Source organism: Lepidochelys kempii, chromosome 1 (genome assembly GCF_965140265.1).
Source record: "Lepidochelys kempii isolate rLepKem1 chromosome 1, rLepKem1.hap2, whole genome shotgun sequence".
Lineage (NCBI taxonomy): Eukaryota > Metazoa > Chordata > Testudines > Cheloniidae > Lepidochelys > Lepidochelys kempii.
Genome location: NC_133256.1, coordinates 258,061,745 through 258,072,201, shown reverse-complemented (window position 1 = coordinate 258,072,201; position 10,457 = coordinate 258,061,745). Strand labels below are relative to the sequence as shown.

Sequence of the window (10,457 nt, the reverse complement as noted above, 5' to 3'; positions counted from 1 at the left end):
TTTATGTTCACCTTGCCCCTTTAAGGACCTAGTAAGTACATTTTTCAGATACTTCAACATTGCAGTTGTGTTCTAGCTCTCATGAGGCTTCCTGTATGACAGCTATTGTGTCACGTGCACCGATTCAGGTCGGACATAAGTCACAAGTAAATGGATCAACCTAGTAGATTAAGAGCCAAAGCTTGAAAACAGTGCCAAGCAGTGAAGTGCATTTGGAAATCTACAGCATGCTGGGTCTTCCTCCAAACCCCTATCCCAGTTTGCTTGCAGTCTCCAAATTCTACTCCAGTAGCAGGGCAGCTCATTTATTTTAAACATGGTCTCCATTCCATTAGCTAGGGAGTCTAAGAGGCTACCAAACTCTTGCTTATAGACAGCCAGAGACTGTAGTGAGAAAAAATGATCCATTCATTCAAGTGCACCCCTCCCTGACACACAAAAACCCAACTTACTATTAAATAATTTATTAGGCAATAATACACAACTTTTAGCATCAAGCTCTTATGTACATGCACTTAGAACTTCTACCGACTACCCTACTCGGGGACTTTGGCTCTTTTGCCCTTGGCCTTGCGGACCTCTTCAATCAAATCTTTCAAATACTGGATTTCTTTGCTCAGGGAATCGGCCTTCTCCTTCAATGCCTCATTCTTCTGCTCTAGCTCCTGGCACTCCCCAGACAGGGCCTCCTGTTCTGCCCTCTTCTTCTGCCGGTAACGTGTGGCAGCTGTCTTATTCTGCTCCATCTTCTTCAGTTTTTTATCAGCTCTTTTTTCTCCCTTCACCTTTGCTGACACTACCTTCTCAGCAGGATGATCATATGGTTTGGACCGCACTGAATCACAAATGGGGTCTGTGGGAAACTGACTATCATTGAGAGATTCTACAGAGGTGGTTGGACTTTGTTGGGGGGTCCCCAGGTAAGACTCTGGGCTCATGCATATTCCACTATCATCTGAGTGGGCTTCCTCCTCTTTCTCCAACTTGGGGAACACCACCACAAATGTGGTGGCTTCTGCCTTTCTGTCTCCTTCCAGTACATCAACTTCACTGCCTAGATCTAAACTAAAAGATTGGTCTGGAGTGGAATTCAGGGATCCTGGGGAGAGGGGAAGAGACAAAAGGAGAGTGAGTGAGGCCACCTGATCTACTCCAATTGGAGATTCAGGGTGATGGATGATTGGGTCAGTTATCAGTGGAGGTTCTTTGTCGTGAATTTCCTGGGTAGGAGGGTCTAATAGATCACACGTGTCTTCCAACGTGGCCATGAGCTCGTCTGGAGAGACGGTGGCTTCCAAATCATCCATTCCTAACAGGGCATCAAAGTCAAATTCCTTCAGATCCATCTTCTCCACCATCCAATCCATGCCTGAGAAGGCATCCTCTGCAACATACAGAAACTTAATTACCATAAAAGAACAACAGTCACTCTCAATCAACTCAAGCCTTCTGAAAAAACTCAGGATGCAAAATATTTTGCTTATTTTTTCCTCCATCCATCCCCTTGTTGCTAAACTTTCACATGCAAATTTATCAAATCTAATACTTGCAACATTCTTCTGCCATCACTTTCATATGTTCTGCACAGCAGAGGGCTGCTTATGCCTAATTTTTAGGCCTCACCCAGACTGGACCCAAGCCCACCTGACTGGGGGGGGTCAAATTGTTCTCTGACCTAACCCCAAGCCAGCACCACCACTGCTTCATGCCCATGGGGTCAGCTCTCATATATGTGCCCCTTGGGTTGGCACAACAGTACATCAATCATCAGCTTCGTGGCTCTGCTCCTGCCATCCACTAGCAGGAGACACTCTTTGGCATGCACACTCACTGTGCTGTGGACTGAGGTTTCTGGCAGGACAAGAGGCTGCACCAACCTGACTCCAAGAGGGTCTGGTTGTTTTCCCACCTGATACTTATCATTTGTTCTGGGATGAGTTGCAGGGCTCTACCATACAGGACAAAATAACCCTGATAGTGACTTATGACATTCCACTTTTCTCTGGCTCCTCCAATCTCTACATAGAATTGAAGTGTTTGGGGAGAGACTTCTAAGAGGTAAGTGAAAGCAAATGACAGCAACATTCTCGTATCTTGTGGGACTCTTCCCCAAAGTATAGGCTTCTGAACCATATGTGGAACATGGAGGGAGATGCTCGATTCTAAACAGACACTGCTGTTTCATCATTTAAACAGCTCACTGGTTAATTATAACAATGGCAGAATGTTAAGTGATATGCAAACATTTAATGATAGGACACTAGATGGGAATACTCCCTAGTCTAAACTGATCCAAATTAATATATTTCCTTTGTGAATAAAGTAATGCATTACCCTGGCTGTTATCTGTGTTTTTGCCCAAACTATCCACAGCCAGCCAATTGGAGGAGACTGCCTTAGCCTTGTCGCTGGAGAACCCATGCGAACGGAGGGGCTTGGCCACCTCCAGGTAGTCATCTAGAAGTCCTAGGCTTTCCTCAGCCACCGAAGACAACTGGTTGAAGGGGGGCAGTAAATCCCCCAACGGCATCTCGTTGTTCAAGAGGCTCATCCTGGTGATGTTTTAATGCTTTTTTGTCAAAGAGTGAAGATGAGTAGGTGTCTTTGTCAATTACAGCAATGCTGCTGTGAGGTGGTTTGAAAAACCTGGAGCAAAGATAAAAGATGATTTGTTATATAGCAGAAACAGCCATTTGTGTTTGATTTGACTTAAATACTGACTGTTCTCCACTGGTGTAGAAATGTCACTTTCAACAAAACAAAAACATTCCACTATCAAAACCAGGTTATGGAACACTAAGCTGACTGGGGTTGCCTCCCTTTTCAGGATCTCACTTTTCCTGTCAGGCACATTCTTTGCACTTTGACCCCGTCCAAGCCTATCTCAGAATTCTATCCCCACAACAGGGCCATATGGTAACACCTAACATGGTGCTTATTAAGTCTTAACAAAAGGGCCACTCAAGTTTCCTCGTGACCAAATATGGTCATAGCTACTGTCCATATGCCCCACCCACCACTCTGCGGTGACTCATGCGCAGCAGGACTCTTGCGCCCGAAGCCAAGCTGCAGCCATTTCATGTTCCTGCTCCTGGGCCTCTCTCCCCACCCTATACATAGGCGGCCATTTTGTGCCTCCTGCCACGTTTCCACTGGGGCTACTCCCGGCAGCTGCTGGCATCCAAGAGCCGAGAGGCGTTGAACAGCTCGGACTCCCGGCCAGTGGCCAGGGGAGGAGAGCGCTTACTGCGCAGCTCGGAAGAGGACACTTCAGGACAACATGGGCTGCCGCCTGGAAACTCAACCAGGGCTTACAGAATCGTGGGGCAGCTGGGCGAGAGGCTGAACGAGCAGCCTGCCCCGTCCGTGGCTGCGGCCATAGCGCTGCTCCCGAGACCCGAGCCCTGGGGACCCGCGCAGCTCCAGAGGCTCGGCGTGGAGAGGCGGCGAGAGACAGAGTTCAGGGCTCCAGAACCATGTGCCGACCCCCCCCCGGATGGAGCGCTCCAGCCCTGGCTATGCGAAATAGTTTCTCCCTGGGCTAAGAGGAATTCACCCCACCCCCTCAATATGGTATTTCCCAGTAACGCGCTCACTCCCTAACAGGGAATGGAAACGTGCAATGGAACGTTCAGAACGTCTCGAGCGGACCATTCCTCCCCCCCCCCCCTTCGCGAGAGACCAACTCCCTCGCTACGGACTACACCATTCTCAGCCCTCCCCCCCCACCGGGGGAAAAACCATTCGCCAACATAGGGGAGACCTTCTCAGCGCCTTATCCCCTCCCCCGCTCGGCCAGATCATGCCCGGTGGGGGACCGGGGGCCCTGCCCCCACCCCCGTACTCACGCCATGGTTGCAGACGCCGGGGATGGGCCGAGGACGCCGCTGCTGTTGCTGCGCCCGCTGCACTGGCCGATGCCGCTGCTGGCCCTGCCGCCGTTACCAAGCCATGGCGGCGGCAGCGAGGCTCCTCCGGGTCAAGCGAGTCCTAGCTGCGCCCACGCCCTCAACCACCCAGAGGCCTAAACAGACAGAGAGACAATGAGAGGGCGCGTCCCGCGCTCCCCCCTTATATAGCTGTCGCCTGTCTTCCCCCACAAAATGAGACCCGGTAACACTGTATCCTTCCGCCACATTCACCGCGCGCTCAAAATTGCCTGGACGATTCGAAGGGCTCTGTGCCCAGCTACCGTCCCCTGCCTGGCTAAAGGCACCGCGAATCTTGGTCTCGCACACGGCAGAGGTCGGGGCTAGCGAACACTCGGCAGAAGGATCACAGGGACTATTTTATCCCACTCTAACACTGTACCTTATTGACTAGGCGTGACGTCACGCACAGACAGGGGCGGGGCCTCACAGCGCCACCGGCTGAGCCAGGCCAAAGACGGGCTCCGAGCTCAGCACGGCACAGGGAATACCACGTGGTCTTGTAAACCGCTGATTGGCTGATATCGCGCGTTCACGTATGCTGCGGGCTACCATTGGTTAGGGCAAGAGAAAGACGCAAACGGCGGGAGCCGCAGCTCGGAGAGGGGCTGCGCCTCGGCGCTGAATGGCGGGGTGGGCAGAGCCAGGGGGCCTGTGTGGAGAGCCCGGGTGCTGCAACGTGCGCGGCCCGGACAGCCTTGCCAGCCCCGCCCCCACTGCCCCCCCACTGCCCTTCCTTACGCTGTGCCAGCCCCCCACCATGCCAGCCCCGCCCCCACCGTGCCTGCCCCACTGCCCCCGCCATGCCAGCTCTTCCCCCCACTGCCCCTCCGCCTGCTGTGCCAGCCCCCCACCATGCCAGCTCTACCCCCGCGGTGCCAACTCCCACCATGCCTGCCCCTCCCCCTGCCATGCCAGCTCTGCCACCCCACTGCGGTGCCAACCCCTCACCATGCCTGCTCTTCCCCCTCCACTGCCCTTCCCCCTGTGGTGCCATCACTGCCCCTGCTCTCCCCCTGCAATACCAGCCCTGCCCACTCCCCTCACTCCCCTACTGTCCTCCCTGCTGTGCCAGCCCTGCCCCCCCAGCACCCTCCCTCTGCTGTGCCAGCTCCATCCCCACTGCTCCTCACCTACTGTCTTCTCCCGGCTGTGCCAGCCCTGCCCCACTCTGCCCCTCTCCCGGCTGTGCCAGCCCTGCCCCCAGCATCCTCCCTCTGCTGTGCCAGCCCTGCCCCAATGCCCCTTCCCTCATTGTGCCAGCCCTGCCTCCCACTGCCCCCTCCCTGCTATTTCATCGCTGTCCCCAGTGCCCCCCTGCTCTCCCAGTCCCTCCCCCCACGTGCCAGCCTTAGTCTCAGCACCACCCCACTTTCCCTTGACCCCTCTCTCTTCAGTGCCAGCCCTGCCTCCACTTTCCCTTGCTCCCCCAGCCATGCCAGCCTTGCCCCACAGTACCCTTGTTGCCGCTCTCCCCACTGTGCCTCTCGCTTCCCCTGGGCTGTCCCCTCCTCCTGCTGTGCCAGCCTTGCCCTCCAGTGCACTGTGCTCTTCCATGGCCCCTCCCCCTGCCATGCTAGCTTTGCCCCCCTCTTTCCCTTGCTCCCCCATGGCTCCTCCCCCAAGCTGTGCCAGCCCTGCTTCCCCCCCCCCCAACCTTCCCTTGCTGACTCAGGTGTATTCAGTTATAATTAGATGTTTTTGCATAAGGCCAACCTTAGAAACTCAGCCAGGGCTCTGGCAGTCAAGCTGGTTTTTTGGCTGCTCAGGCATCATTATCAGGAATAAAGGTTTTGCAGGACAAACTTGTGCCCTCAGCTACTTCTGGCAGCAGCCATATCCTCTTCAAGTTATGGCCTTAGCAACATGTGTGGAACCTAATGGCCGTCATTGGGTTTGCACAGCTGTAACACACTGGAAATTAGCAAACAATTTTACGATAACCCACAAGGACAAATGCAGTCCAGCTCCCACCTTCAGCCCTGCAGAGCCAGCAGAAGAGCAAGAAAGCAGTACAACCTAATCATCATTAAAGTCAGCATAAATTACTCTGAATGCACAATAGGAACAGCTCTGCTGAATGGAAAGGTACCATGTATACAAGGGATTTTTTTTCTTTTAAAAGCAAAATAACATTTTGAGTCATTGGAGGGGAGAATGCACTCCATCTCAGAAGACATCACAATAACAGTTCAGTGATCCATGACGACTGTTCTGAAAAATGCGTCAAGGAGCTAACTGAGCTTCAGTACAGAGAACTGAGGAGAGACACTGGCTTTCAAAGAAGCCAAACGGGATTGGATGGGTAGGTGGGTGGACATCAGTGCAGCATGGGGATTGGCTGAGGGGAAGGCTTTGACATCCCCCAACCTCGACTGCCTCCCCCTCCCTTACCCCTTTTAAGTAAAAATAAAAAGGTGATTGTAAAGCTGTCATTATAGCTAAATCAATGGAAAGTAAATACTTAGCGTACCCTTCCTCTTGAAAAGATAATTATGGATTTCCATGAGTCACTGTACATCTGAGCAAAAATCATATAAGCAGACATGAAATGCGCAAGAAGGAACTTCACCCAGATTGGCCTGTTTTTTTATCTGCCTGGTCTTCTTCTCTGTGCATGAAATTTGTACTGGTGAAAGGTTCCAGAGAGAAATCTTCCATCTCTCCCCAGCCAAAAAAAACAAAAACAAAAAAACCCCGAAAACCCCAGCCCTTGGTTAACTTCAAGGTTATTTCCCAGTTTCCTAAATGACTGTAATACATCATCATTTATTAGATACTTGTATAAATAAGATATCATACAGAGTTCCATGTTAATTGTTAAACCACCCATTTGCCTTTGCACAGAATTTGCTGAACATTTCTCCTTGGTGGAGACAATTCATATCAGACCAAAAAAAAATTTCCCTTTTAAGTAAAAATCCTGTGGTTGCTTCTTCATTGATGTGAGAATGAAAACAATGTTTTCTAAACTGAGAAATGCAAGAGTCTTTTCTCACCGTTAACTCAAAAACCTCAGAACAGAGACTTCCTAGGAGGTATGTGGCTTGTATGCAGTGCAGTCAAGCCTGGTAAGTTTGGGAGAAATCATTTTTATGATAAAAAAGGTTTATACAATTATAAACAATTAAATAATTGATGTGCATCGTCAGTGAATACCTGCTAAAATGTGAACAGCTGGCTGCAGTGTTCTTGACTAAGTGTTACTGTGAAGGGTACCTTAGAAATGCAGAGATAAAACAAAAAGAAAAGGAGTACTTGTGGCACCTTAGAGACTAACCAATTTATTTGAGGATGAGCTTTCGTGAGCTACAGCTCACGAAAGCTCATCCTCAAATAAATTGGTTAGTCTCTAAGGTGCCACAAGTACTCCTTTTCTTTTTGCGAATACAGACTAACACGGCTGTTACTCTGAAACCAGAGATAAAACATGCACCTACAATACATGAACCCCTAAGAGGATTCAAAAGGCCCCAGGGTCTACTCTTGTGGAATTCACTGCCGGACAGAGGCCATGTGACATCAGAGCAGGGAGAACTGCCCCGCCTTCTTTAGCAGCCTACCAGGGTGAGGGGCTGCTGCTACATACATGAAGGAAAATGTTAAGATATGTTCACACACTCTCTTTACTATTTTACTAAAGCCCACAATTTTCTACAAATGCTAGGCTCTATGTTAAAGTGTTTGGTTTTTTATCTTTTCCCTAGGGAGAGATTTGGGGCAGAGATTATCTTTTTGTTCTGTGTTTGCACAGCGCAGAGCAGGTCAGTGACTGGAGCTCCAAGATGCTACACTAACACAAATCATAATAAATAATGACAACAATGTGAAGTGATGTGCTGCCCCTTTGATAACAACATTGCAGAAAACTCTCTGGCCAAACCATAGCAACAACTGGGAAGTCACCCCTCACATTCCATTCACCTCACTGCAAAGCCTGCATTGGCAATTTAAATAACATTACAAAGTGAAACAGTGGTTTCTTTTTTCTTTAAACAAATACACACACAGTAAAAATGCCAAACGCCACTCCTGTCATTCATTTAAATATACAAACATCAGGAAGTGAGAGTTAATGCTTCCATAGTAACCTTAACACACACACACTGTACAGGCTGTATATACATACAATGTCCAGGGTCTGCATGGGGTGAGGTGCCAGCCCTGCCTCCCACTGCCCCCTCCCTGCTATTTCATCGCTGTCCCCAGTGCCCCCCTGCTCTCCCAGTCCCTCCCCCCACGTGCCAGCCTTGCTCTCAGCACCACCCCGCTTTCCCTTGACCCCTCTCTCTTCAGTGCCAGCCCTGCCTCCACTTTCCCTTGCTCCCCCAGCCATGCCATTATTTATTATGTGGAAACTGGGTGTGCCACAAAGAAGGGCGGTGGGAAGCACATCTTCTTTCCTCCACCCCCTAGAAACAAAATTTACGTATCTAGCTCAAGACTTCTCTTTTCTGGAGCACTGTCCTAAGGGCAGCCGCAGCAAGGGAGAATGGTTGGCAGTGCAGCTCGGTTAGTAGGGAGCGTAGAGAGGGCAGGGAAGGAGGAAGTGGCGGAACCAATGTGGAGACTCAGGCCCAGATCTTCAAAGGGGCTGAGACACCTAGCTCTCAATTATTTCAGTGGGTGCTAGGCATCTAAATCCCTTTTAGGTTTGGGCCCCACAGCCCCCAAGCAGAGGGCTTTGTGTGACCCTAAGAATCCCTCAGTGCCAACTGGCAAAGGGTTCACTGTCATGTAATAGCAACTGCTATCAAGCCTGACAAACTCACTACATTTAATACATTGCTGTTACAGTATTTATCGATAAAGAATGTAATGTAGGATGTCAAATGAAAGCTTATATCGGGGTGGTAGTCATAAGCTTTGTGAGATGTATGTACGGGCATTATTCAAGAAGCTCTATGTATGTATTAAACTATGTAACTATGTTTAAACTATGACAGGTTTCAGAGGAACAGCCGTGTTAGTCTGTATTCGCAAAAAGAAAAGGAGGACTTGTGGCACCTTAGAGACTAACCAATTTATTTGAGCATGAGCTTTCGTGAGCTACAGCTCACTTCATCAGATGTTTACCGTGGAAACTGCAGCAGACTTTATATACACACAGAAATCATGAAACAATACCTCCTCCCACCCCACTGTCCTGCTGGTAATAGCTTATCTAAAGTGATCAACAGGTGGGCCATTTCCAGCACAAATCCAGGTTTTCTCACCCTCCACCCCCCCACACAAATTCACTCTCCTGCTGGTGCTAGCCCATCCAAAGTGACAACTCTTTACATAATCAAGTCGGGCTATTTCCTGCATAGATCAAGGTTTTCTCACATCCCCCCCACCCCCATACACACACAAACTCACTCTCCTGCTGGTAATAGCTCATCTAAACTGACCATTCTCCAGGTTTAAATCCAAGTTAAACCAGAACATCTGGGGGGGGGGGGGTAGGAAAAAACAAGAGGAAACAGGCTACCTTGCATAATGACTTAGCCACTCCCAGTCTCTATTTAAGCCTAAATTAATAGTATCCAATTTGCAAATGAATTCCAATTCAGCAGTTTCTCGCTGGAGTCTGGATTTGAAGTTTTTTTGTTTTAAGTTTTAAGTTTTTTGTTTTTTGTTTTTTGTTTTTTGTTTTAAGTTTTTTGTTTTTTGTTTTTAGTTTTTTGTTTTTTGTTTTTTGTTTTGTTTTAACACCATCACAGGGCCTAATAACATCAGCCACACTATCAGAGGCTCGTTCACCTGCACATCCACCAATGTGATCTATGCCATCATGTGCCAGCAATGCCCCTCTGCCATGTACATTGGTCAAACTGGACAGTCTCTACGTAAAAGAATAAATGGACACAAATCAGATGTCAAGAATTATAACATTCATAAACCAGTCGGAGAACACTTCAATCTCTCTGGTCACGCAATCACAGACATGAAGGTCGCTATCTTAAAACAAAAAAACTTCAAATCCAGACTCCAGCGAGAAACTGCTGAATTGGAATTCATTTGCAAATTGGATACTATTAATTTAGGCTTAAATAGAGACTGGGAGTGGCTAAGTCATTATGCAAGGTAGCCTGTTTCCTCTTGTTTTTTCCTACCCCCCCCCAGATGTTCTGGTTTAACTTGGATTTAAACCTGGAGAATGGTCAGTTTAGATGAGCTATTACCAGCAGGAGAGTGAGTTTGTGTGTGTATGGGGGTGGGGGGGATGTGAGAAAACCTTGATCTATGCAGGAAATAGCCCGACTTGATTATGTAAAGAGTTGTCACTTTGGATGGGCTAGCACCAGCAGGAGAGTGAATTTGTGTGGGGGGGTGGAGGGTGAGAAAACCTGGATTTGTGCTGGAAATGGCCCACCTGTTGATCACTTTAGATAAGCTATTACCAGCAGGACAGTGGGGTGGGAGGAGGTATTGTTTCATGATTTCTGTGTGTATATAAAGTCTGCTGCAGTTTCCACGGTAAACATCTGATGAAGTGAGCTGTAGCTCACGAAAGCTCATGCTCAAATAAATTGGTTAGTCTCT

At 49.0% G+C, this 10,457-nt stretch overlaps 1 protein-coding gene across 1 annotated transcript; it reads right to left on the bottom strand.

Moving 5' to 3' along the window:
• Positions 1-448: 448 nt before the first annotated feature.
• ATF4 (activating transcription factor 4) lies at positions 449-4,065 on the bottom strand. The gene is made up of 3 exons (XM_073326819.1): positions 3,849-4,065; positions 2,335-2,646; positions 449-1,384 (listed from the first exon to the last, which is right to left on the bottom strand). Exons 2-3 carry the CDS (start codon positions 2,549-2,551, stop codon positions 537-539), a joined length of 1,065 nt encoding a protein of 354 aa, XP_073182920.1. The 5' UTR covers positions 2,552-2,646; positions 3,849-4,065; the 3' UTR covers positions 449-536.
• Positions 4,066-10,457: the final 6,392 nt, after the last annotated feature.